Below are 24580 nucleotides of genomic sequence, written 5' to 3'. Positions count from 1 at the left end.
GGCCTTGGGACCCTCTGCACACAAACAGGCCCTCTTGCCACTGAGTCATGGCCCCTCCCCAACTGACAAATCAAAATGCTTCTACTCAATAAACATTTAAAAAGTGAACAAAGATGGAGCCCAGGAGTACCTTTAAGATCAACAGAGTTTTATTAAGTTGTGTGATTTCATGTGCACACACGCTTCTAAAATAAAAATACTTGCATTTGCCAAAAGGTACACTGGACAATTAAAGTGATCTAGGTGTTGTCTTTCAAGCCTCCGTTACACAGGCTGCCCGACTTTCTCAAGTTTTGGAATCCGCTCTAATAAACTTATGAGTTTTCCACATGAAAGGAAGCTCTCATATCCTTCATATATTGAAAGTTTTTCAGGGCAAGGTTATGCCCCAACTTACGTATTGGATTCACAAGTCGGTTTACATAGGGATTACCAAAAACTGGAAGCTGTTCAGTCTAAATTTTTAAGATCCTTATTTGGAGTACCTCCTCGTGTGTATCCAATGCCACGCTCAGACTAGAAGCGGGTTTGGTAACCCTAGAACCACGGATCTGGCTGCAAGGCATTTGTTTTTGGTTGAAGCGAAATCTTTACCCTTCAAGATTAACTTCCTTAATTCCGGTAGACAGTTTGTGTTCAAGGTGGTTGGAGACAATAGAGGACAAACTTCCATGTTTAGGTTTTTCCAGCATAGCTTTCTTGCATCTTGGCTATCAAGAAGCTAAAACTATAATTAAGCAGAGATTATGGGATATTTCCCTTCAACTAGACAGAGCTAAAGCATATCTTGTCCCACCTGCTGGGAATGGCAATCAAAAGTGAAAGTGAGATGCTGAGAGGAATTGAGACTCTGCCATCACTCTCCATCCATCTCCTTTAAGGATACATCTGCCCATATTTTAAATACTGACATATTTATTTCCTTCACTATGTTTTCCCCTCAGAATTAAACCCAAACAAATGGTAACCTTATAAACTAAGCTTGTTATTCCCGTTTGGTCCTTGAATCTGTTAAACATTGTCATTATGTTGTATGCTAATTTACTGTTCACCCTCTATCTATGCCGATTTCTGTTTCATTGTATCTGAAGAAATGTGTGTGCACATGAAAGCTTATTCTTGAATAAAAACTCTGTTGGTCTTAAAGGTGCCACTGGACTCAAACTTGGTTCTGCTGCTTCAGACCAACACAGCAACCCACTTGGATCTATTAAAAAAAGTGAGACACCAAAGTAGCATTCTGGGGCAGACAAGGATGTATTAAGGATGGCACATTGTAAGCTGGGCCTGGCTAAACCCTACTGTCAACCCAGAGCTCAACCCTTCTGTGCCCTACTGAGTGAAGGACACAACCACAGATACTCACTTGTTAGATAGGCAAGACAGACTCCGGGAATATACTGGCCCAAGACAGCCAAAAAGGTAAGGACGCTACAGGCTAGAAGGCAAAACTGGAGAAACAAAATCCAGAGTCAAGTTTTCTGATATTGTGGGAACCAAGCAAACCTGTACAGACACGCTTTGGTTGTTGCTATTCAGTATCAAGACCAAAACAAGGACATGACACTTGAGAAGGCTTTGGGAATGCAATAGGGGGAATTTAAGAGCTATGTCTGGACCAAGTTCTGGATGAGGTAACAGACTGAGGCAAAACCTCTAGGAAGGTAGGTGGGACAAAAGTCTGCAGACAATTCCCCCAAGCAAAACAGCTGCTGTATTCTCTGCCTGCCCCTGTGTTTAACTCCCTCACTTGCAATCCTCTAAAGCATCCCCACATCAGGCCTGCACAGGAACATTTCTGAGGACAATTACAGATTTAGTATGTGTTCTCCTGAACACACGCAAAGGGGAATAAAAAGACCTGCCACAGTTAGGTCTTCACTGTGTCTTAACCCTCCCTTTCTTTCCTCTTGTCTACTCCCAGACAACGTTGTTTTGGGTATTTTTTTACCTTGCCTGGATTGTGTCTTTTGAAACCCAGCATGCTCCTCATGAAGCTGTCTCCTGTGACCCAGCCTTCTGCCAAATAGTGACACAGTTCAGGAACACTAAGTTGCTGAGGATGGACGTAGCCCCAGCTGGAAGGATGAAAAAGAAGGGCACATTAATGTCCTAGTAGGGCAAGGAGCATCCATAGTAATTCAAAGTGGCTCTGCTTATTACACTTACACACATCCACACAAGGCCGCGACTGTTTTACAGAGGGAGAATGAAGGCTGAGATGGGCCATGGACCCCTAGCACCTGGGACCGTAATCAAAAGCTCTGCTTCCTGCCCTACAGTGGCTCCCTCTCACTGGGGCACATTAGGAGAAAGTTGTCTTGCAGCATGTCTCAGCTTAATCCAAACATTTAATCCAAGTAGCTCTACCGTTCTTTTAACATAAAAATGGAGAAAAAGCAGCTCTGCCAGCATAAACAGCCGATGACTGAACAAAGAGACTTTTGCAGAGAAACCTTCCAGAAGGCATAGGAATTTATGCCCCCAATTTCAGTAGGACACGAAGCAAAAAGTCGTACCAGGCATTTAAATAAGTCAGTTTATTACAGTAAAACACGTAGATACACGCGTGCACAGGCCTTAAGGGATTTCCAGACCAGTCCCAATAAATGTTTTACTTAGGATTCAATTCAAACAAGTTTTGCTCTTAAGCATCAGAAGATTGCAACCATAGTTGCAAAATACCAGGGCAAGAGGGAGCAAAGACACACTCCTTCAGTCCAGTTACTGCATGACTTTCCCTGCTAAGAAGCTTGAACTCACAAAAAAGGACTGCTATGCAACATAAACACAGACAACACAGTACAAAAAAGGGGGATCAGAATTAGTGTCTCCTACCTCTCACTGTCTAATTCGTCAGGTCTTGCCACTAGAACATTAAAAACACATCAGGATTAGTTGCAAGGAAAATGACGAGGGAACTGCTGAGCTGCCTAATTATTGTACTTACTCAAAATGCAAAACTAGTTTCCACCCCAGTATCCCATAAAAAACAGGGGAACATCTTAAATTTTCATACAACATACAATTATGTCCAATAATAAAAATCTTTTTTGTATAACATTTCAGGGGGGGTGTTATCTTATTCAGGGCTGCCTTCATTTTGAGTAAATACAGTAAAACATCCAACAGACGTTTAAAAGTGTGTTAAGGTGGTTGCAGCCAAAGTCCTGCTTTCCTACTGCATTGGTTTGGTTTTTTTTTTTTAAGCAGGAACACAGTTCTGGCTGGCTTGGCACCAGGGGGTGCGGCCTAATATGCAAATGAGTTCCTTCTGGGGGGGGTTCCCTACAAAAAAATCCCCTTTTCTGCATCTGCTAAATTCAAGTGTGTACCCAGTACTGGATCCAGTTCAAGGTTCTAGTGCTGACTCTTAAAGCCCTATGCAGCCAGGGACCTCCTTACCTTTTATTATTATTATTATTAGTTTATTTATATTCTGCTCATTCCCCCATTGGGGGCTCAAAGCGGAGTACAAGGGATCTCGGGGACCATCTCTTCCCATGTGTGCCCCACAGAGCTTTGCGCTCAATTAACACAGTCTAGTTATTCCTGGACCAAAGGATGCCTGACTAACGTCAATGAAGGCCACCGTTTTTTTGGTCCTGGACCCAGCCTGGTGGAACAAGCTGCCACCTGAGATCAGGGCCCTGAAGGATCTACCGCAATTCCAAGGGCCTGTAAAATGGAGCTGTTCCACTGGGCTTTCAGCTGAGGCAGCCAATGCCCAAATTCACATCTTTTGGCCTTCCCTGCCATCGGCTCCGCTGAGGGGTTAGCAGCTCAACATTCCACAACTCTGCCCAGAAGGTTTCTATCTCTGTGTTACTATTGCGGTAACTCTTACTTGGTTTTTAGCACGGCATTTTAATTTTAAATGTCAGGATTTTCCAAGCTTTATCTTCTGTTTCTCATCATGATATTATGTGACCTTGCGGGGAGGGCAGGATATAAATCAAGTAACATAAAATAAATAAATACCTCAATAATAAAAGTGTTCCTTAATTTTGTTCGTTTGATCTCATTATGTGCAGACTAATACAAAATTTTATCAAGATGTTTCTGTTCTCAGCCTATGGATGTACGAAAGGCAAGGCCTGCAGCCTCTTTCCTTAGGTAAGACGACATTTATCCTGTCAAGGATTGCCATAGACAGGCATTCTCTGGAGCCAGGACACCACAACAGAACTTCCTTTGGCCTAGTTAAATAATATGGTTATACAGAACTAAACTGGAAACATGCACTTAAAGCAGCGTTCAAAACAACAGCCCATCAGAAGAGGTGAACGGCAGATTTCTACAAAAAGACCCAGCAGGAACTCATTTGCATATTAAGCCACACACTCCTGGCACCAAGCCAGCTGGAACCTGTATGGGATATACTCTGTCCTGAAAGTGTTCTACTGATTTTTCAGCCTCTGTTCTAGTCTTCCTCTTTAGTACAATTCTGTCTGCTACGCAGAAACTGTCCATATGGTAAGTTAATGTGTAAATGTTTAGGATGATAGGACTGAAATTGTAGAAGACCATTTCTGTTGATAGGTTTTGTGTATGATTTAACATACAGTCTAATATTTTAATCTCATTTTATCATTGTGTCCAGGAAGTTAATTTCATCTCTACTCCATCTGCTCTCAGAATTAATACAAGTATGAAGATTGTTTATCCAAATTAAAAAATTGACCAATGTTATACAGTCTTAAAAAATAATGAACAAATCATCTATAAATCTGCTATAAAACCAAATTTGTGCATAATAAGGATTAGCCGTTTCAGGATAGAGGATATCCTATAGATATACAAAGCATGTTGGAGGGCTGAAAGTAAACAGAGGAATACCTTATTGCAAGAAAATCCTAAAATTACATCAGACCAAGTTACATGTGGATTTTTAAATTCATCCATTGCCTATAGGATTAGTAGGTCTATACAGAAATTTTGGCATATAGCATCACATATTCCAGGGTCCTCTGTGCCACCAAATATAGGCTTTAGAAATCCTAGGAACTTAAAGAACATGCTGATAAGAGCTGACTGTAGAACTGATACAATTGAAGACATAAGAAGAGACAGTTATAGGATATTAACCACGTGGACAATGCAAGGCATGTGAGATGATGTTATCCATTAAAGCATTTAATAATCCAGCTACAGGCGAAATAATACAACTGAGGTCTCTAATTGGAACTCTAAACAATTAGTGTATGCTGCCATATGTATATGGGAACGACATTATGGTAAATTATGGTATATGGGAATGACACAGAACATTAAAAGGAAGAGTGACGGAGCATAGATTGAGACTTGAAAGGGCAGTTTCAGAATCTCCAATGTTTGTATATTTTAATGAAACAAAACATTAACTTAAAAACTTAAAAAAACTGTTCGTATAAAAACCAACCTAAACCATTTGTGAAAGAGGATATTAACAAAGTACGTACTTTTACAACAAGAATGCTATTGGACATATAGACTAAAAACAGTATCACCTTTGGGACTTACTGCCAACATTGAATATTCAGCATTCTTGCAAAAGGAAATATGCCTTTAAGATGAAAACAGGGGTCAGATACTTAATGAGGAAACCACAGTAAACGGCAAGAGCCGGGTGCACAAACACCCGGTGATACGTTGATCTGAATATGTGTAAGATTTACTGTGGGTGAGTTATTGAGGTTGTGAATGTAGATGGATTGGGAGGTGAGATGTATTTTTTCTATGTGTTTGGTAATTATTTTGTATTTATATAGCTCTGTGAAGAATGTTTGCTTTGTGAGAGATTGAGGAGACAAAGACAGCAAAACCATCATCACGTTCCGGATTTAACGAGTTCTCTTCTCTTCAGAGATTTTTTCCCATGGACTTTCCACTAGTATATACGTATTGGTCCTGCATTTTTAAAACATTCTTGCCTATAGATGGGTGTGGGCTCATTTTGAATTTTCTACAATTTTTTTGGACTTGTGAACTCCTTAGAAGTATTACTGAAGCCACACAGATTTAAAGTGCCAGTGGTCCCACAGAATCCCGGAAGCTATTTGGAAAGGACTATTTGTCTCACCATGTGCATATTCTGTTGCTTAAGAGTATTTGTGATTCATTCTGTACAATTATACATTTTGTAAGACGTAACACTGTTCATGTTTATTATATTATATTGGTGGATTATGGTGTTACTCATATTTACACCGGAATCTGTCTTTATTCTAATAATTCTGTGAAATAGGCAGCTCATGAGGGCAGGAGGGGCTGCATCAGTGCGTAATTCTTGTGGCCCTTTCTTACACACCCAGGGAAATGCTGGTTGACAAATTGGGGTCAGTCAGCAATATTTCTTCAGGTCAGATTGGCAAGGGATCATGGAGGTTTTTGCCATCTTCTGGGCATGCAGCAGGGGTCACTGGGGATGTATGTGTGTGGGGGGGAGGTATTTGTGAAGTTCCTGCATTGTGAAGGGGGTTGGACTAGCTGACCGTGGAGGCCCCTTTCAATTCTATGATTCTATGATCTAGGGGTCTTACAGCACAATCCTAAAGGGGGGGGGGCAAAGTGCTTTGGAAGCAAAGGAACCACTACGTCGGTAGAAGTGCAATTCGCACCATTCTAACTCCTTCCACGCCAGCACAAATGGGAGTTGCACTCATCTAGGGATGAGCTCATCAGTGTATGCCCGCCCATGGCTGCTGGCAGAGCAGCGCCACGTCCAGCCTGCGGTGCAACAGGGGTGTAGGCAGCTATGCTGCATACGAGGGGTGGCCCCAGGGGCGTGGCCAGCGTTAGTCAGCTCCCTAAGACCTTTCAGCCTGGGAATGCCCCCAAGAGGCATAAAGTTATGAGAAGGAAAATGCTCGCATATCCCCTAGAGGCCCTGAAAACAAAGTTTGCTGCCACTCCTGGTGCAGCCTCGAAACCCCTTAGGGAGCCAACTAAATGGTACACCAATCCCCACATGCCCTGGACGGGATGAGCCCTTCTGCACCAGCCCCGCAAAACTCTTTAGGTAGGGCGCACAGCACGGGACTCTGTCACGGAGCTCTGTGCAGTGCGGATGTAGAGTGAGGGCCAAGGCACTTTGGTGGTGGAGGCTGCACAGCGAGGGCACTTAGACAGTACAGAGCGAGCTCTTTGACTTGCAAGGAGGAGAGCGAAGTCTCTCCTCTGTGGCTAACCTTTTCTGTTTCCAAGTCCTAACAGGTACCTGGCCTCCAGGGGCTCTGCATACAAGGTGGGGAAAGGCGATCAGCCTCTCTGGGGCTGCCTCTTCCTACCCCTGAGTGTCATGTTTCATAGTGCTTGCGCCAGGACTGGCCAATCTGGGGGGCCTGGGATGGCCCTCCCTTCCTGTTGCCTCCACCTTGGCCTCCACGCTGGGAATCCACAGTCTAGCGGAGTTGCCATGGCAATGGTCTGACATGTGGCGAGCTACACTTCTTCTCTCCCCTCGCTCCCCCCCCAAAGTGGAACTAAGCCCTTTGGGAGCGGACAAGCAGTGCCTCGAGTACACTATGGCCAGCCGCCATGGAAGGTAGGATTGGGAAGTTAGGAAGTTTAGTGTACAGCCCATGGACTGTACACTAAACATGAACCAGCAGTGTGATGGGGTGGCTAAAAAGGTGGCAAATTCAATTCTGGGCTGTATCAACAGAAGTATAGTGTCCAGATCACGTGATGTGATGGTATCGCTTTACTCTGCTCTGGTTAGACCTCACCTAGAGTACTGTGTTTGGTTTTGGGCACCACAATTTAAGAAGGATATGGACATTAGGAAGAACTTCCTGACTAACTGTTACTCAGTGGAACTGGCTTCCTCGGGAGGTGGTGGGCTCTCCTCCCTTGTTGGTTTTTAAAAAGAGGCTCGATGGCCATCTGACATGAATGTGGATCCTGCGAAATTGGGCAGATCATGAGATGGAGAACAGGGAGGGTTGTATCAGTGCTTAGTTCTCCTGGCCCTGTCCTGCACACCCAGGGAAATGCCGATCGCCACTTTGGAGTCAGGAAGAAATTTTCTCCAGGCTAGTGCCACCTTCGGTGCTTCTCTGTGCCCAAGTCTCCTTCCATTAGGGAAAGAGCCTGCCGACAGGATCCCTGCCTTATCTTTAGCCCCTGCTTCGATTAAGGAAATTCAAGCTCAGTTGCAGCCCGATTATAGAGAAGAGAAGAGAAGAGAAGAGAAGAGAAGAGAAGAGAAGAGAAGAGAAGAGAAGAGAAGAGAAGAGAAGAGAAGAGAAGAGAAGAGAAGAGCACTCTGGAGACATGGGAGGCCAGAGCTGAAATTCTGGTACCCACCCTTTGTTTAGTACTCACCTTTAATTTCAGGCCAGATTTTATTCTTCCACTGGTCAAAACATACTATTAGTATCAGGATGAAAGCAACCAAGAATACCAGATGGAGAGATGTCAGAGCAAAGAATCTGAGGAAAAATTGAAATGTTTTAGATCGCTGAAAAAAAGACGGCTGATTTGCAGCTTTCACCCCGGGCAGCATCTCTAATTAACGTACTGATTTGGTGTCAGTAATGGCATGGGGAAGTACCACTCCACTGGAGTAACACGCATGAAAAGGTCCTGCTGGGAAGCTCTACCACTTGCCCACATAGACCTCTTCTAGTTTGTTTTTCGTTAATAAGGGCACAGGAAGTCACTACCACCAAATTTGCTACCAAACAGAATTGAAACAGTAAGGGTGGGGGGGGGGAGAGATTTCAGCCTGCAAGCAGCAGATCCCATTTAGCAGTTTATTTTGTGAGCTCCTCGGTCAGCCTCCTTCTAGGCACCTTTGTGCTTCTGGAGAAAGGAGACTGCATTCTTGCTGACTGTAGGCTTTTCTCTCATAAGAACATAAGAGAAGCCATGTTGGATCAGGCCAATGGCCCATCCAGTCCAACACTCTGTGTCACACAGTGGCACACACACACTGTGGCTAATAGCCACTGACGGACCGCTGCTCCATATTTTTATCTAACCCCCTCTTGAAGGTGGCTATGCTTGTGGCCGCCACCACCTCCTGTGGCAGTGAATTCCACATGTTAATCACCCTTTGGGTGAAGAAGTACTTCCTCTCTGGCAGCTAAGTAAACAAATGGCACTTTTGCTATAACTGCAGGTTATTATGACCATGGCCCTGGAATTAAAGCACTTCTCTATTTTATCTCAAGCAACCAGACTGCTATGGACCGGTACCAGTCCGGCACAGCAGCATTTATCTTACAGCAGCATTTTAAAGGGTGTGGTATCTCAAAAGGAAAAACTGGGAATTTCTTTTTAGCACGTCTGAGTCCAGAGCTTACAAAAAATGGAGATAAAAGATTAAGGCTTTGATGGACTGACTAGAAGGGGCGCAGCCTGTTCCAAGGCTTTTTCTTTTTAAAAAAAAATTAAACTTATATTAAGACTCACTGTACATCAAGTGTATCTGATAGGGGTATGCACAAAGAAGTTTTTTTCCGGGTTCAGATATACCAAACCCAGAAAAAAATCGACATTTGATGATATTCCTGAATTGGTATTGCTGAATTTATTCAGCTCAATTATACCCAATGGGGACTGTCTGCTGCTAAGCAATTGGTTCCGAGATCTCCCGTGGATACTGATTCTGAACCACTAGAACAAGAATTACTTCCTCGCCCTCCATGAAGCGTGAAGAAAATTCTCAGGCCCGTGGATGAGAAGACTCAAGCTTCTGCTCCCCGATACAGGAAGATATGTGCTGGTAATTGGGGATGGAGGGGTAGAGCCCAACGTGTGCCGACTGGAATTGTCGTCTCGAGAGGTATGCTGGCTACTGGGTGTAGCAGAAAGGATAGGAAGACTTGTCAAGCCCATGGATTATTATCCTTTCTTGCTGATCCATGTGGGAACAAATGATACCACCCGGCACAGACTGGAATGCATTAAAAGAGACTATGTTGCTTCTGAGTCAGAAGGTAAAGGAACTGGGAGCACATACTGTATTTATGTGAGTTCTTCCTGTCGAAGGCCGTGGCTTAGGACAGGAAAGAAAAATACTGCAGATAAATGACTGGCTATGTAGATGGTGCCATCAGGAAAGATTTGGATTTCTGGACCATGACTTACACTTTCAAGATGAAGCTCTTCTATTGGGAGATGGTTTGCACCTCACAAAGGTTGGGGGGGAAGTGTTTGGTAAGAGTCTTGCTAACCTAACAAGGAGTGTTTAAAATTGAACTGCATGAGGAGCGAGACAATAATGCAATGCCTAGTACAATGCCAATAACTAGAGATAAGGATGCTAAAGTTTTGCAGGGAGTGGCACATACACTAGGTAACATTAACTCACAGGTACATAAGGAAACAAAAACCTCAGGGTGCATAAAACATGGATTCTGATGACTCTACACTCATGCCCAGACCATGGGAAACAAGGAGGAAGAACTGGAAGTCCTAATACAGGAAGGGGACTATGACCTAATAGGCATTACTGAAACTTGGTGGGATGACACTCACCACATGAATATTAGGATTGAGGGGTACAACTTATTTTAAAGAGACAGACAAATAAGGAAGGGCAGAGGCGTAATGTCATATGTGAAGGAGGTATATACATGTGAGGAAATAAGTGAATCAGAGCATGGCAGTTCAGTTGAGTGTCTCTGGGTAAAAATAAAAGGAGTAAGAAATAACTGTGATATTATGGTGGGGACCACCACGTCAGGCAGAGGACTTAGATGAGATACTCCTACAACAGACTGCAAAGTTCTCAAAGAAATGGGACATGGCGGTCATGGGAGATTTCAATTACCCAGACATCTGTTGGAAGTCCAACTCTGCTAAAAACAAAAGTTCAATTTCTGACTTGTCTTGCTAACAGCTTCATTCTCCAGAAAGTGGAGACGAAAACAAGGGGATCTGCTATCCTGGACTTGATCCTCACCAACAGGAATGAACTGGTTGATGAGGTGGAAATAAGTGGGTAGTAGTGACCACGTGATTTTGGAATTTACAGTCTTGGGGAAGGGAAAAGCTGTACATAGCCAGATGTATAAGCTGGACTTGTGTATAAGGAAAGCAAATTTTGACGATCTTAGAATGATTCTGAATAAAATCCTATGGTAAGAAATACTTAAGGAGGGGTATAACCCAGAAAACTGAGTTCTCCCTGGGTCAAAGTGAGAAGATGGTAGGCAGGTAATTAATATCTACTCAGGAAGGTGGGGTAGGTCTGAGTTATTATCTTGTAGGAGCTTCCCAGGCTATGGCATGCTGATGGAGGAGCTTTCCTGAGGAGGTTCTTTTGTATATAGATTGGATATTGAAATTCTAATCTTATCTGTAGTGCTGCTGCAAGATGTAGAGCATTTTGTGTTTTTCCGGACTGGAAGTCATGCCCTAATCATTTTTAAACACTCTTCTTTCTTGTTGAAATTGGGTTTGTTTATGGATTCCATCTTCTCACTTTGACCCAGAGAGAACTCAGTTTTCTGGGTTATACCTCTGAAGACGCCAGTCACAGGTGCTAGTGAAACGTCATATCTCACAATGCTAAGACCGCGGCCATTCAGTCCGGAAAAACCTACAACAATCTTTAGAGACCTGTTTATGGAGCCACCTTGGCTTTTTTTTAGGCTCCTCCCATTTTTCCTTCTCAGAGGAATTGTTTGTGATTGTGCTTTCAATATTTCACCTGTAAGGAATTTCCACCCTCTTCAACTCCCTTCTCCGTTAGTATTTCTTACCATAGGATTTTATTCAGAATCACTCTAAGATTGTCAAAGGACAAGCATGATGGCAATATATTTAAATTTAACAAGAGCTGCTCACTATTCAGTTCTATGTGGAGTTTACATCAGTCAAGGGGCAGTCTGGTGACCTGGGACAGTGCCTAAGGATGAAGGGCCCATTCTTCCCTGCAAAAGGGAATAAGCAGCCAGCAGCCTGACTGACTCTCCAGCAGGATTACTCCTCCGTCTTGGAGGTCACTGCATAGGATTGCAAGGTCAGGACTCATTCCCTACCATGAGGCCCATTACAACAGTGAGGCGCTGACCATTCATCCAGGACTGAAACCAACCCACACGTGCACATGTTGGCATCTGTCAGAAAATATGAAAACTTGCTTCTTCAAGCTTTAAGACTGTTTTCCATCACCCAAAGAGAAACAGACAAAACCAACATACTTAGGGGGGAAAGGAAAGAGAAAACTTTCCTTGGTGCAAAGCCATGGAAAAGGGAAAAGCCATGGAAAAGAGAAAGCTAAACCTTCCTTGTTGCAAAGCTATGGAGACCAAGTCCTGTAAGGAAAGGTTGAAGGAGCTGGGGATGTTTAGCCTGGAGAGGAGGCGGCTGAGAGGTGATAGGATCACCATCTTCAAGTACTTGAAGGGCTGTCATATAGAGGATGGTGTGGAAATGTTTTCTGTGGCCCCGGAAGGTAGGACCAGAACCAATGGGTTGAAATTAAATCAAAAGAGTTCCCAGCTCAACATTAGGAAGAACTTCCTGACCGTTAGAGCGATTCCTCAGTGGAACAGGCTGCCTTGGGAGCTGGCGGGCTCTCCTTCCTTGGAGGATTTTAAACAGAGGCTGGATGGCCATCTGACAGCAATGAAGATCCTGTGAATTTAGGGGGAGGTGTTTGTGGGTTTCCTGCATTGTGCAGGGGGTTGACTAGATGACCCTGGAGGTCCCTTCCAACTCTATGATTCTATGAACTTCCTGATCATTAGAGGGATTCCTCAGTGGAACAGGCTTCCTTGGGGGGGGTGGGCTCTCCTTCCTTCGAGGTTTTTCAACAGAGGCTGGATGGCCACCTGACAGCAGTGAGAATCCTGTGGATTTAGGGGGAGGAGTTTTGTGAGTTTAGAGTGGTTCTTCAGTGGAAGAGGCTTCCTCAGGAGGTGGTGGGCTCTCCTTCCTTGGAGGTTTTTAAGCAGAGGCTGGATGGCCCTCTGACAGCAATGAGGATCCTGTGAATTTAGGGGGAGGTGTTTGTGTGTTTCCTGCATTGTGCAGGGGGTTGCATTAGATGACCCGGGAGATCCCTTGCAACTCTAGCAATTCCTAAGTGGAAGAGCCTTCCTCCTGGGGAGGTGGTGGGCTCTCCTTCCTTGGAGGTTTTTCAGCAGAGGCTAGATGGCCACCTGACAGCAATGAGGATCCTGTGAATTTAGGGGGAGGGGTTTGTGAGTTTCCTGCATTGTGCAGGGGGTTGGGCTAGGTGACCCTGGAGGTCCCTTCCAAGGCAGAACTGCCCGACTGTTGGGGGGGCTTCCTCCCTGGGAGGCGGAGGGCTCCCCTTCCGCGGGGGTCTTAAGCAGAGGCTGGGCGGCCACGCTGGCTCTGCGGACTCGTGTGGCTCTTACCCTTTCTCGGCCTCCTGCCCACGAGGGGCGGCGCTTGTGCCCCCCCGTCCTCTCCCGGCGTCCCCCGCCCTCCTCTCCCGGAGTCTCCCGCCCTCCCTCCCGGAGTCTCCCGCCCTCCTCTCCCGCGCGGGGGACCCACCCGAAGGCTGCGTGCGCGGCGGCCCAGGCGAGAGCGCTGCGGCGCGGCCTCTCCCACACCAGCAGGGCCTGCAGGGCGCTCAGCGGCGGCTCGTAAGGCCCCAGGCGGCTCCTCAGCGCCGCGCTCAGCTCCCGCACTCGCCGCTCCCGCCACGCCGACGCCGCCTCCGCCGGGGGAGCCCCGCCGCCCGGACCCGCCGCCATCCTTCGCAGCCCCCGCCAGGGAGGGAGGGAGGAGCCGGCGCGCGTCGTTGCGTCACAAGCGGCCGCCCGGCTGGGAGGGGCCATCTTGCTGTACGGCAGCCGGCTCTGGTGCGCGTGCGCGGCGCCGTCGGAAGGGAGTCCGGGAGCGGCGGGAAGGCAGGCGGCCATGCCCCGGGAGATCATCACCCTGCAGCTGGGCCAGTGCGGCAACCAGAGTGCGTGCCCGGGCGGGACAGCGGGGCGGGACAGCGGGGCAGGGGCTCTGCTGGGCTCCCTTGGCTGGAAGGGGCGGGCGGGGCTGGTCCCGGCAGTGCATTCCCCCCATCGCCCCCTGGCCTCTCTCTCTCGCCCGCAGTCGGCTTCGAGTTCTGGAAGCAGCTCTGTGCAGAACATGGCATCAGCCCCGAGGGCATCGTGGAGGAGTTCGCCATGGAGGGCACCGACCGCAAGGATGTCTTTTTCTACCAGGTAGGAGAACAGAACAGAACTGGGCAGGGAGGGAGGCAGGCAGGCGCCCTTCAGGGGAAACGTGTCGGTTGGAATTAAAAAGTGAGCCCCCCCGCCCCAGATTTCTCTTGCGGACCATGGTGCAAAACAAGGGGTTTTTACCCCCCCCCCCTGTTGTATGGACATATGAAGCTGCCTTATACTGAATCAGACCTTTGGTCCATCAAAGTCAGTCTTGTCTACTCTCCAGGGTCTCAAGCTGAGGTTTTTCACGCCTATTTACCTGGACCATTTTCAGTTGGAGATGCCAGGAATTGAACCTGGGACCTTCTGCTTACCAAGCAGATGCTCTGCCCCTGAGCCACAGCCCCATTCATGGCTCTCCAGGGTCTCCAGCTGACGTTTTCCACACCCATTTGCCTGGACCCTTTTTTCGGAGATGCCAGGGATTGAACCTGGGACCTTCTGCTTCCCAAGCAGATGCTCTACCACTGAGCCACCATCCCTCCCCTCACCGGCAGTGGCTCTCCAGGGTCTCAAGCTGAAGTTTTTCATGCCTACTTGCCTGGACCCTTTTTAGTTAGAGATGCCGGGGATTAAACCTGGGACCTTCTGCTTTCCAAGCAGATGCTCTATCACTGAGCCACCGTCCTCTCCTCTAAATGTAAGACAAGGTACCAGAGATATGAGCTTTACATATGAACATCTGAAGCTGCCTTCTACTGAATCAGACCTTTGGTCCATCAAAGTCAGTATTGTCTACTCAGACTGGCAGCGGCTCTCCAGGGTCTCAAGCTGAGGTTTTTCACGCCTATTTACCTGGACCATTTTCAGTTGGAGATGCCAGGAATTGAACCTGGGAGATTCTCTACCCCTGAGCCACAGCCCCATTCACGGCGCTCCGGGATCTCAAACGGAGGTTTTTCACACCTACTTGCCTGGACCCTTTTCAGTTGGAGATGCCGGGGATTGAACCTGGGACCTTCTGCTTCCCAAGCAGATGCTCTACCACTGAGCCACCATCCTTCACTACCTCCCTGGTAGTGTCCTAGCTCTGGAACACCATTCCTCAGAGGCCTGTATGGCATTCTGGCTTATTTGCTTATATTTCACTTTTTTATCTTGGTTCAAGGCAGTTTACGATATTAGTTAAAACATCCCCAGTGAAAACCAAAGGTATCCAGCCCCAGAACCCTCCCCGGTTAAAGATGCCTGCTATTTAAACCTCGAAAGCCCTAGCAAACAGGCAGGCCGTGCAGAACCCGCCCGCTTCAGATCTCCAGGAAAGGGCCCCTCACCTCTCCCAGGAGCTCCTTCCACAGAACTGGAGCTGCAATGGAAAAGGCCTCTATGCTAAATGGGCCACCCAAGAGAGGGACTGTCTGAGGAACGTAGCTTGTGCAGAAGAACATATACAAGCCGACAGTCCTTCAAATATGCATGTCCCAGGTCATGAAGAGCTTTAAAGATCATAACCAGTGCCTTGAATTAAACTCAGAAACAGATTGGCAGCCAGTGTAGCTGTTTCAGAATGGGCGATGTGTGTTCCCAGCAGCTAGCCCCTGACCGCAGTCGGCCTGCCACAGAAGAATTGGATCAGTATGGCCAGATCAGCTGAGCCTAGGTAAGGAGCAAGCTGGTGAGTCAGGTGCTCCTGAACACCTTGTCAACCTGTTATTCAAACAGCAAGGTGGGGTCCATGAGTACTCCTGGGCTCTTAACGTGTTCTTAAAAACCTAGCGTCAATCCATCAAGGACTAGTGGATTCAGCCCCTTCCCAACCAGAATGACCTCTGTCTTGTTTGGATTCAGCTTCAGTTTTTTTTCTGCCTTACCCACTTGACCACAACGTCAAAACACAGGTTCAGAACCAAGGCAGACATATCAGAAGGCTTGAGAAATATAGAGCTGAGTGTTACCTGCATATTCATGACACCCAACCCCAAAGCTGCAGTCAGTGGCCTCATATTTATATGTGGAAAGAGCAGGGGTGAGGGAATGGAACCCCATGGTACCCCACAAGATAAATTTCACCCAGTTGGTTCTGCATGTCTAGGGGAGACTCTTTGTCTGGTCAGACAGAAAACAGCGAGACTGCCAAAGGGCTAAGCCCTTAATACCAATTCCATACTCAAGCCTGTGAATAAGAATGGAGTGGTCAGAGGGGGCTGAGAGGTCCAGCAGTGTCAACCAGGGAGGGGGGGGTGTCCCTGTCCAACTTGAATCTCCACCAGTGCAGCTGAAGCCATCTCGGTACCGAACCCAGGCCTGAAACCAGAGTGATGTGTGTCAAGGGTAGATGTGTCATTCAGGACACCTTGAGGCTGTTCTGCCCCCAGCTGCCCTGTCACCTTTCCTAGAAAAGGTCAAGTAGAAAGTCTCCTGCAATTGGCCACCTCATTCTTAGCCAGTGAAGGGGATTTTTTTGAGCAGAGGTCTAATAACTATCTCCTTCGGATATCTAGGAAGAGGCCTCTCAATCAGAGAGAAGTTTGATTTTCACCAATGGCTCCAATATCGTTTTTTGACAAGATTTCAAAAGCCACAATGGACGTGGGCCCAGGGCAGACAGCCTGGCCCTCACGCTCCCAAGGCCCCGGTGAACATCCAGAGGCAGGATCAGTCTGAATCTGCCCATAACAGAAGGGCAAGCAGGTGTTTCTGACACCTCAGGAACTGGATATGCCCTCAGATTGGCATGGATGACAGATTCTGTCAGCTGAGCACCTTGCACAGACATCACAGCTGGTGGGCGAATTCCCATTACCAACATGGTTGAACTTAGGTGTTACCAAATCACAGTTCACTTTAAGCAGTTGCTGGATGAGATTCTGGCGACTCCATGGTGGCAAAGAAAACCATGGAGTCCATGGGGAGGGACGGTGGTTCAGTAGTAGAGCATCTGCTTGGTAAGCAGAAGGTCCCAGGTTCAATCCCTGACATATCCAAAAAGGGGTCCAGGCAAATAGGCATGAAAAACCTCAGCTGGAGATCCTGGAGAGCCACTGCCAGTCTGAGTAGACAATACTGACTTAAGGGGAGGGACGGTGGCTCAGTGGTAGATCATCTGCTTGGGAAGCAGAAGGTCCCAGGTTCAATCCCCGGCATCTCCAAAAAGGGTCCAGGCAAGTAGGCGTGAAAATCCTCAGCTTGAGACCCTGGAGAGCCGCTGCCAGTCTGAGAAGACAATACTGACTTTGATGGACCAAGGGTCTGATTCAGTAGAAGGCAGCTTCATATGTTCAAAAAAGTCTTCTTTGCTGCCATCGCTGCTGCCTTATAAGCCTGCAAATGGGCGCTATGATGATGTGCTCTGATCCATCCCATGTCTTTCTGCCAATGTCTCTCTAGCCATCTTCCAGTCTCCTTCATGTTGCCTGCCTCCCTGGTAAACCAAGGAGTTGGGGGGCCTCAGAGCGTAGAAAAGAATGCCAAGGTTCCACTCTGTTTATGGCCCAAGTCAGCCTCTCATTCCATGCAGCTCCAAGGACCCCTGCAGAGTCTCCAGGAAGCTTTTTAAATCATTGCTGCTCTGAACTGGTTTGTGTTCTGGAGGGCTCTTTGTTTTCCCTTTACCAGGCTGATGATGAGCACTATATCCCACGAGCTGTTCTCCTGGACCTGGAACCACGAGTTATTCACTCCATCCTGAACTCCCCATATGCTAAGCTGTACAACCCAGAAAACATATACCTGTCTGAGCATGGTGGTGGGGCTGGGAATAACTGGGCCAGCGGCTTTTCACAGGTAAGATGATCGATAAGCTGTTCTTCACACCTAGATGGTGAGGAAACGGACGGTGCCTCCCTGGAATTAGATCCTGGTAGTGAGTTTTTTTTAAATTTGCTTAAATGAAAGTTAAGACTTCAGACATTTGTTTTCTAGGAAGCGACTGAATATAGATACTTACAGTTGAATTCAGCTTTGAATGTGGTATACATTTCTGAATATGTTTTGTAGGGAGAAAAGATCCATGAAGATATCTTTGACATTATAGACAGAGAAGCTGATGGCAGTGACAGTTTAGAGGTAAGAAAAATGTGACAAGAAAAATGATACTACAAGGCAATGGGGAAACCACATTTCTTTTGTTGTTGGAATTCTGCCATCTCATTTTGGCCCAGATGCACACTGTCCTAAGTTTGCTCTTCAACAAGAGACTCCTCTTCAAATATAAGTCATTGGAATCATAACAGATTCCACCAAATTATACTTGTTCCATAAAAAAAACATTGTCCTTCAAGAGCTCAGGGCTGCGTTTGTGGGTCTTTAAGCCAGCTGCCAGTGAGACTAGGTTTTGCTTAAGCTCTTGCTAGCATTTTATCACCATTCCCACCCCCTCAGTGACCTCTGCTCACCCTTACATTACAGATTTATGTAGTCCATTGTGGGTGAAGCAACATATTTGAAGAAAGGTTGAAACACTTGGGACTCTTTAGCTTGGAGAAACGTCGACTGCGGGGTGACATGATAGAAGTTTACAAGATAATGCATGGGATGGAGAAAGTAGAGAAAGAAGTACTTTTCTCCCTTTCTCACAATACAAGAACTCGTGGGCATTCAATGAAATTGCTGAGCAGACAGGTTAAAACGGATAAAAGGAAGTACTTCTTCACCCAAAGGGTGATTAACATGTGGAATTCACTGCCACAGGAGGTGGTGGCGGCCACAAGCATAGCCACCTTCAAGAGGGGTTTAGATAAAAATATGGAGCAGAGGTCCATCAGTGGCTATTAGCAACAGTGTGTGTGTATGTATAAAATTTTTTGCCACTGTGTGACACAGAGTGTTGAACTGGATGGGCCATTGGCCTGATCCAACATGGCTTCTCTTATGTTCTTATTTGTGTTTGTAGTGGGTCTTCTAGGGCTTTTGCCTTGTGGAAGGTGCTGAGCACAGAATCGTGGCTAGGTGGCAGGAGCGTCCTTTGGCCTGCATGCTGTGATAGGCATTGAGAGCCCTCCCAAAAGCTTTCTGTCATGTTCTGTTCTTCTTCCTCCAGGGTTTTGTGCTGTGCCATTCCATTGCAGGCGGGACTGGATCGGGCTTGGGTTCTTATCTCCTCGAGAGATTGAATGACAGGTAAATGATGGCATTGCATACACCCTTTGGCACAATGCGGTTGATGAAATAAGACGGATTGTTCTGAGAAGCCAGCAGGTGGGCAGATATTCCAAGATGCGTAGAACTTCCTCTGAGCACCCCACCCGGAACCTGCTGCGGGCGGGCCTTGTATTTGTGACATTGGCAGCATGGGAGGAACTGAAATTGTAAGGTCTTGGATGAGGAAGCCTCTTCAATCACGGCTAAGCCCAGAAAAGCTGATATTTGGTTGTAAACCTTGTTAATGATGTTAAAACATTTACTTGGCTATTAGTTCTTAGAGTGGTCTTGCCCTTGGGGCTGATAATGCACGGAAGAATTACTCCCCGAATGCAGAAGATCAATATTTTCATTGTGAAACTATTACTGGGAGCAGAGGCAACATCAGGGGAAAACCTGAGCTTCTGTGCCTTGTTCGTTGGCTGCCCAGAGCAGTTGACTGGCCACTGTGTGACCCAGGGTGCTAGATTGGTTGAAGGCCCACTAGTCTGATCCAGCAGGGCCTTTCTGATGTTGTCCCCAGGAGCTTTGGGCTTAGCCCAGGCAAGGCTTATGGCTGCTGCTAAGCTTTGTCCACCCCCCCAAGTCTGCTGCATGTACCAGAAACCTCCAGGGAGCTGTCTTGTGCTGTGCAAGGTTGCAAGGAAGCCCTCTGCTCCCAGGCATTGGCATGAGAACAGGTTGCTTAGAATGCTGAACTGCCTACCCAGGTTCTTTCTGCTGAAACAAAGGGGCCCTCCAGCCAGGAAGGGGGGAACTTCCAGTGGAGGGTCACGCTCAGGCTTAGCGGCTGTTTTCTCCTTCTTCCTCTTCCGCCATAGCCAGGCAGGTTTTTGGAGATGTTAAATTTCTCTCAGGGAATTCTTGGTTACGGAGCAGAGCAGACTTACCCCAGCACCCTCTGATGGGGCCACAGTTGGTGCTTCGAACTTCCTGCCAGTAACCACCTGAAGGCCAAGTATTCGTGGCGGTTTGCACTGCAGATGGGCCCTTGTGGGGCTCAGCAGCATTCAGACATCCTTTCCGCTTCCCAGCCTTCATCCGCGCAGAGGTAGACGTGCTTCAGATCAGAGAAGCTAGCAGCGGCCCACCTCAGAGCCATGTAAGCTTTACGCTGTTAAAAGAAACAAGCGACTGGCTCTACATCTCTGGAGGCTACTGAAATCTGCTAGCGGTTGCAAGGAAACTTGCCAAATCAGGCTCAGTGAGGTGGAAGAAAACCTGGCTTATCAGACATCTCTTCAATACCTCTCACGGGGCTTCTGGAGCCTCCCCAAGATATACGGATCCCTGAGAGCCTGGTGGATGTAACTGGGAAGGCTTGTTTTTGCGAAGCAGGACACAGACGCCCCTCTCGGCCAGGGCCCGTCCTTTTGACTCGAGAGTGGGCTGTTTTCTTCTCTTAGACTAAGTTGGCAGGTTGGAGGCTTTTTTTTTTGAGGTGTTAAAATACTTACAGGTTATGTTTTTTTCTCACTGAGCAGGATGGACTTACATAACAACCCCTGTGTTGTATTCTACCCCCTGCACCCCCCCAGTTCCTTTGCCTGACTTTCACTGGGAGGGGGAGGAGTCTTCATGCTAAGCAGGGCCCAGTGTTTCTGATCATTCTTCCTCTAAGTCCCAAAATTTGAAGGGAGTGGATAGTATCTGCCATTGAGATTATAGCATCATACAAGTACAGAGTTGGAAGGCACCATGCAGGCCATCTGCTTCATGAAGGATCAGCCTAGAGCATCCCTAAAGAAAGAAAGATCCATTACCATTTTCAGATGGGTGTCTTGTTTTTGATGCCATGTTGTTGCACCCCACACTTCTCTGGGCTGGGTCTTCCACAAAAGTTCAGAACTCTTGGTGCCCAGCAGCACTTGGCACCTCTGCGCTCACAAACCTGTTATGAGACAATCCAGAGGAGTCACGATCACCGAGGATGCGACCTCCAGGGGTGCCAAATCATGAAGGCACATCCCTGGAAACAACTGCATTTTATGGCATTCCCGTTCACAAGGTCCCAACTCCCAACAGGTACCCTAAGAAACTGGTGCAGACGTACTCGGTTTTCCCCAACCAGGATGAGATGAGTGATGTGGTGGTGCAGCCCTACAACTCTCTCCTGACGCTCAAGCGGCTGACTCAGAATGCTGATTGCGTGGTAAGGGGTGCTGAGCGAGGAATGCAGGTTCCTGCCTCTGGAGTCAAAGGGGAAGTGGCCTCCGTTCCCTGAGCAGAAGGGGTGGCGGGTGGGGAAAGAGGTTGCCTGTGCTTCAGGCTCACAGACGGGGGAGGGACGGTGGCTCAGTGGTAGAGCATCTGCTTGGGAAGCAGAAGGTCCCAGGTTCAATCCCCTGCATCTCCAAAAAAGGGTTCAGGCAAATAGGTGTGAAAAACCTCAGCTTGAGACCCTGGAGAGCCGCTGCCAGTCTGAGTAGACAATACTGACTTTGATGGACCAAGGGTCTGATTCAGTATAAGGCAGCTTCATATGTTCATGGGCAGGCAGGCATGAAGACCACTTCCTTTCCCAGGGAGGGTTGATTTCTCAGGGTTTCTCAGGGCCTGCGGCAATGCCGTTGGAGGGGCGCATCCCACCCGGGGCTGTATTTTATGATTTGCCGCCTAATTGGCTCTGTTGTGGTTGCAGAGAATACAGGCAATTCTGAAAGAACTGGGGCAGTGAATGGAACCTAAAGCCCAGTGCTGCAGCATGTGCTTGTTTAGCCGTTTGTTCCCTCTTTGGCAGGTGGTTCTAGACAACACAGCTTTGAATCGCATCGCCACCGACAGGCTGCACATCCAGAACCCCACTTTTTCCCAGATCAACCAGCTGGTGAGTGAGCAGGGGCACGGGGAGCTGCAAACAGGACCAGGATCTGTTGCCTGTATCTTCCTGGATTTCGGATGGGTGGCTCCACATGGTTTGGCTGGAACTCGTGGCCAGATTTGCAACTGCAGCCTCTTGCCCTGACTCGTCTCGCTTCTTTGCTAGGTTTCCACCATCATGTCTGCCAGCACGACGACCTTACGTTATCCCGGCTACATGAACAACGATTTGATTGGGCTGATTGCCTCCCTTATCCCGACCCCCAGGTTGCATTTCTTGATCACAGGGTATACGCCTCTCACCACAGACCAGGCTGTAAGTCCTTGCCCTTCTCTAGCCTCTTTCCAAGCCGGGCCCTGGGAGCAGTAGCCAGCGTGGGGCGGTAGTGGCATCACACGGGGATTGAGGTGACGCTGGGTTCCTTGGGGGCTTGTTCTTTCTGCCTTGGCTACTCTGGGGGGTTCTTGTGGCAATGGAAGAGCGAGGTGGGAAGAAACACGTTTGCTGCCTTGAGCAGAGTCCGGCAGAGAGTCCATTTGCCCTCCCTTGTTGGCATGCCCTTTCTGAAAAGGGACCCCCCAGGGCCACCTGCAGGTAATGTCCTCCCTCTCAATCGAGTCACAAGCAAAGATCCTTCCTGAGCTCCTCAGCTGCTTCCACGGCCCACTGAACGCCTTTGTCTTCTCTCCTGTTATCCCTGCCCACAAACAGCAGCAGGACAAGACGCAGAGGGGCATATCACAAAGGCTGGCTGTCCGGAAGCGGGTATCAGATGCATGCTGTGTGGTGTTTGGGAGTGCCCTCTCGGGCTGCCTTTTCAGTCTCTTCTTTATCCTGACCTGAAGGTTTGCAGTTGCCTCACCACGGCAGGCAGTCCATGGCAGTTTTTCCCATCTACCTGTTTCCGTCTATTCCTATCTGTACTTCAGGGGAAAAAAACAGGCTAGCCGAAATCTCTTAAAAGGGACACGGCACGATACCTGGAGTGGGGGGGCGGGGGGAAAGATGTCTCATTTAGCCTTTCTAGTTGCTTGGGAAGCTGCAGCCGTTTCACTGAAGCCAGGTGTGCTTGTTTTACTTGGCCTGTTGTGCACTAAAACAGACTCCTCTGGAAGGAATGATGCCCCCAGCCACCCTGCATGCCATGAGACATCTGTGCTGCCCTCTTGTTGCCCACAGGTGGCCAGCGTGCGCAAAACCACCGTCCTGGATGTCATGCGGCGACTTCTGCAACCCAAGAATGTCATGGTATCCATGGGGCGTGATCGACAGACGAACCACTGCTACATCGCTATCCTCAACATAATCCAGGGGGAAGTGGACCCCACTCAGGCTAGTAGATGGGGAGGAAGGTCAGCCAAACCTGGGAGGCTTAGAAGGGCGTCATGAGGAGTGTGGAAGGAGGAGGATGCACAATATAGCCCACAATTCAGTACGAGTTCTGTGTTACCTGTGGGACTTTTTAAAATTATCCTTGTCATCTGGAGTGAACCTCTCTTCTTGGCCCTGCTTCGTAAGAGAAAGTAACTTGACTACAAGGCCTCTGACCTTAAACAGCTCTCCGTAGTAGTATCCATGCACATGCAAACTGTCTGCCTTCCCTCTCATCAGGTCCATAAGAGTTTGCAGCGAATTCGTGAAAGGAAGCTGGCCAATTTCATCCCTTGGGGCCCAGCCAGCATTCAAGTGGCCCTTTCCAGGAAGTCTCCGTACTTGCCTTCAGCTCACAGAGTTAGTGGGCTAATGATGGCTAATCACACCAACATCTCCTCGGTGAGTCTGGACAGATTGGGGGGGGGGGGCACATTTCTGCACTCCTGTAGTTTTGCAGTTTAGGAATCGCAATCAGTTCAGCACTAAAATTATTTCTGAAGAGTGATGTGAATCAGGGATTGTTGGCCTTAGCGGGTTTTCACCTCACAGGGTAGCTTTGGGCTGAAGTGTTCAGTAGGATCCTTGTTGTTGCAGGAAATGACATTTCTTTTTCTCTGCCTCCTGCTGCTCTGTTTTGTGCTCCTCCTTTTTGCCCAGCTCTTTGAACGCACTTGCCATCAATATGACAAACTGCGCAAGCGTGAAGCCTTCCTGGAGCAATTCCGCAAGGAAGACATGTTCAAGGAGAACTTTGATGAACTCGATGACTCCCGCAAGGTTGTCCAGGAGCTGATAGACGAGTACCATGCTGCCACGCGGCCTGACTACATCTCCTGGGGTACACAAGAGCAGTGAGCGGCTTTTGGAGGCTTGAGTCTCTTACTCTCTCACAAGCATGCAGCCACCTCCGCCATCCCTCCAACGCAGGCAGGGGGAGTCCCTGAGTTGAACAGTTTGTGTGGCTGTAGAGCTTAGCCTCTCATCCATCCCCCTTGTCCCTTGAGAGTCCAGGCACTGGGTGTCTGTCTTACTAGAGATGGTGAAAACCATACGTTTTGTATGGCATCTCTGTTTAAAGTGGAATTCACTGGGTCTAGTAAGTTTTTCCCTGTTTGTTCCCTCTACTTCTCACAAATGTAGTTCATTAAATGCTTTCCTTTCGGCAACAGTA

At 47.8% G+C, this 24580-nt stretch overlaps 2 protein-coding genes across 2 annotated transcripts in view; one reads left to right on the top strand and one right to left on the bottom strand.

The window, feature by feature from the left end:
* The window catches only part of RETREG3 (reticulophagy regulator family member 3), a 21467-nt gene extending 7635 nt beyond the window's left edge, over positions 1 to 13832 (bottom strand). The window contains exons 1-5 of the mRNA XM_060255281.1: positions 13462 to 13832; positions 8308 to 8414; positions 2839 to 2869; positions 1952 to 2078; positions 1367 to 1451 (exon numbers count right to left, since the gene is read on the bottom strand). Coding sequence (XP_060111264.1) covers positions 1367 to 1451; positions 1952 to 2078; positions 2839 to 2869; positions 8308 to 8414; positions 13462 to 13832 — 721 coding nt within the window. The remainder of the gene's footprint in view (positions 1 to 1366; positions 1452 to 1951; positions 2079 to 2838; positions 2870 to 8307; positions 8415 to 13461) is intronic.
* TUBG1 (tubulin gamma 1) lies at positions 13753 to 24580 on the top strand. The gene is made up of 11 exons (XM_060256136.1): positions 13753 to 13879; positions 14020 to 14132; positions 17691 to 17858; positions 18072 to 18140; positions 19114 to 19193; positions 21240 to 21366; positions 21955 to 22041; positions 22201 to 22350; positions 23215 to 23367; positions 23647 to 23808; positions 24067 to 24580. Exons 1-11 carry the CDS (start codon positions 13831 to 13833, stop codon positions 24262 to 24264), a joined length of 1356 nt encoding a protein of 451 aa, XP_060112119.1. The 5' UTR covers positions 13753 to 13830; the 3' UTR covers positions 24265 to 24580.

The sequence above is a fragment of the Heteronotia binoei genome, chromosome 15, assembly GCF_032191835.1.
Source record: "Heteronotia binoei isolate CCM8104 ecotype False Entrance Well chromosome 15, APGP_CSIRO_Hbin_v1, whole genome shotgun sequence".
Classification (NCBI taxonomy): domain Eukaryota; kingdom Metazoa; phylum Chordata; class Lepidosauria; order Squamata; family Gekkonidae; genus Heteronotia; species Heteronotia binoei.
Note: the sequence above shows the minus strand (reverse complement) of the source record. Positions and strands in the feature narration are given on the sequence as shown.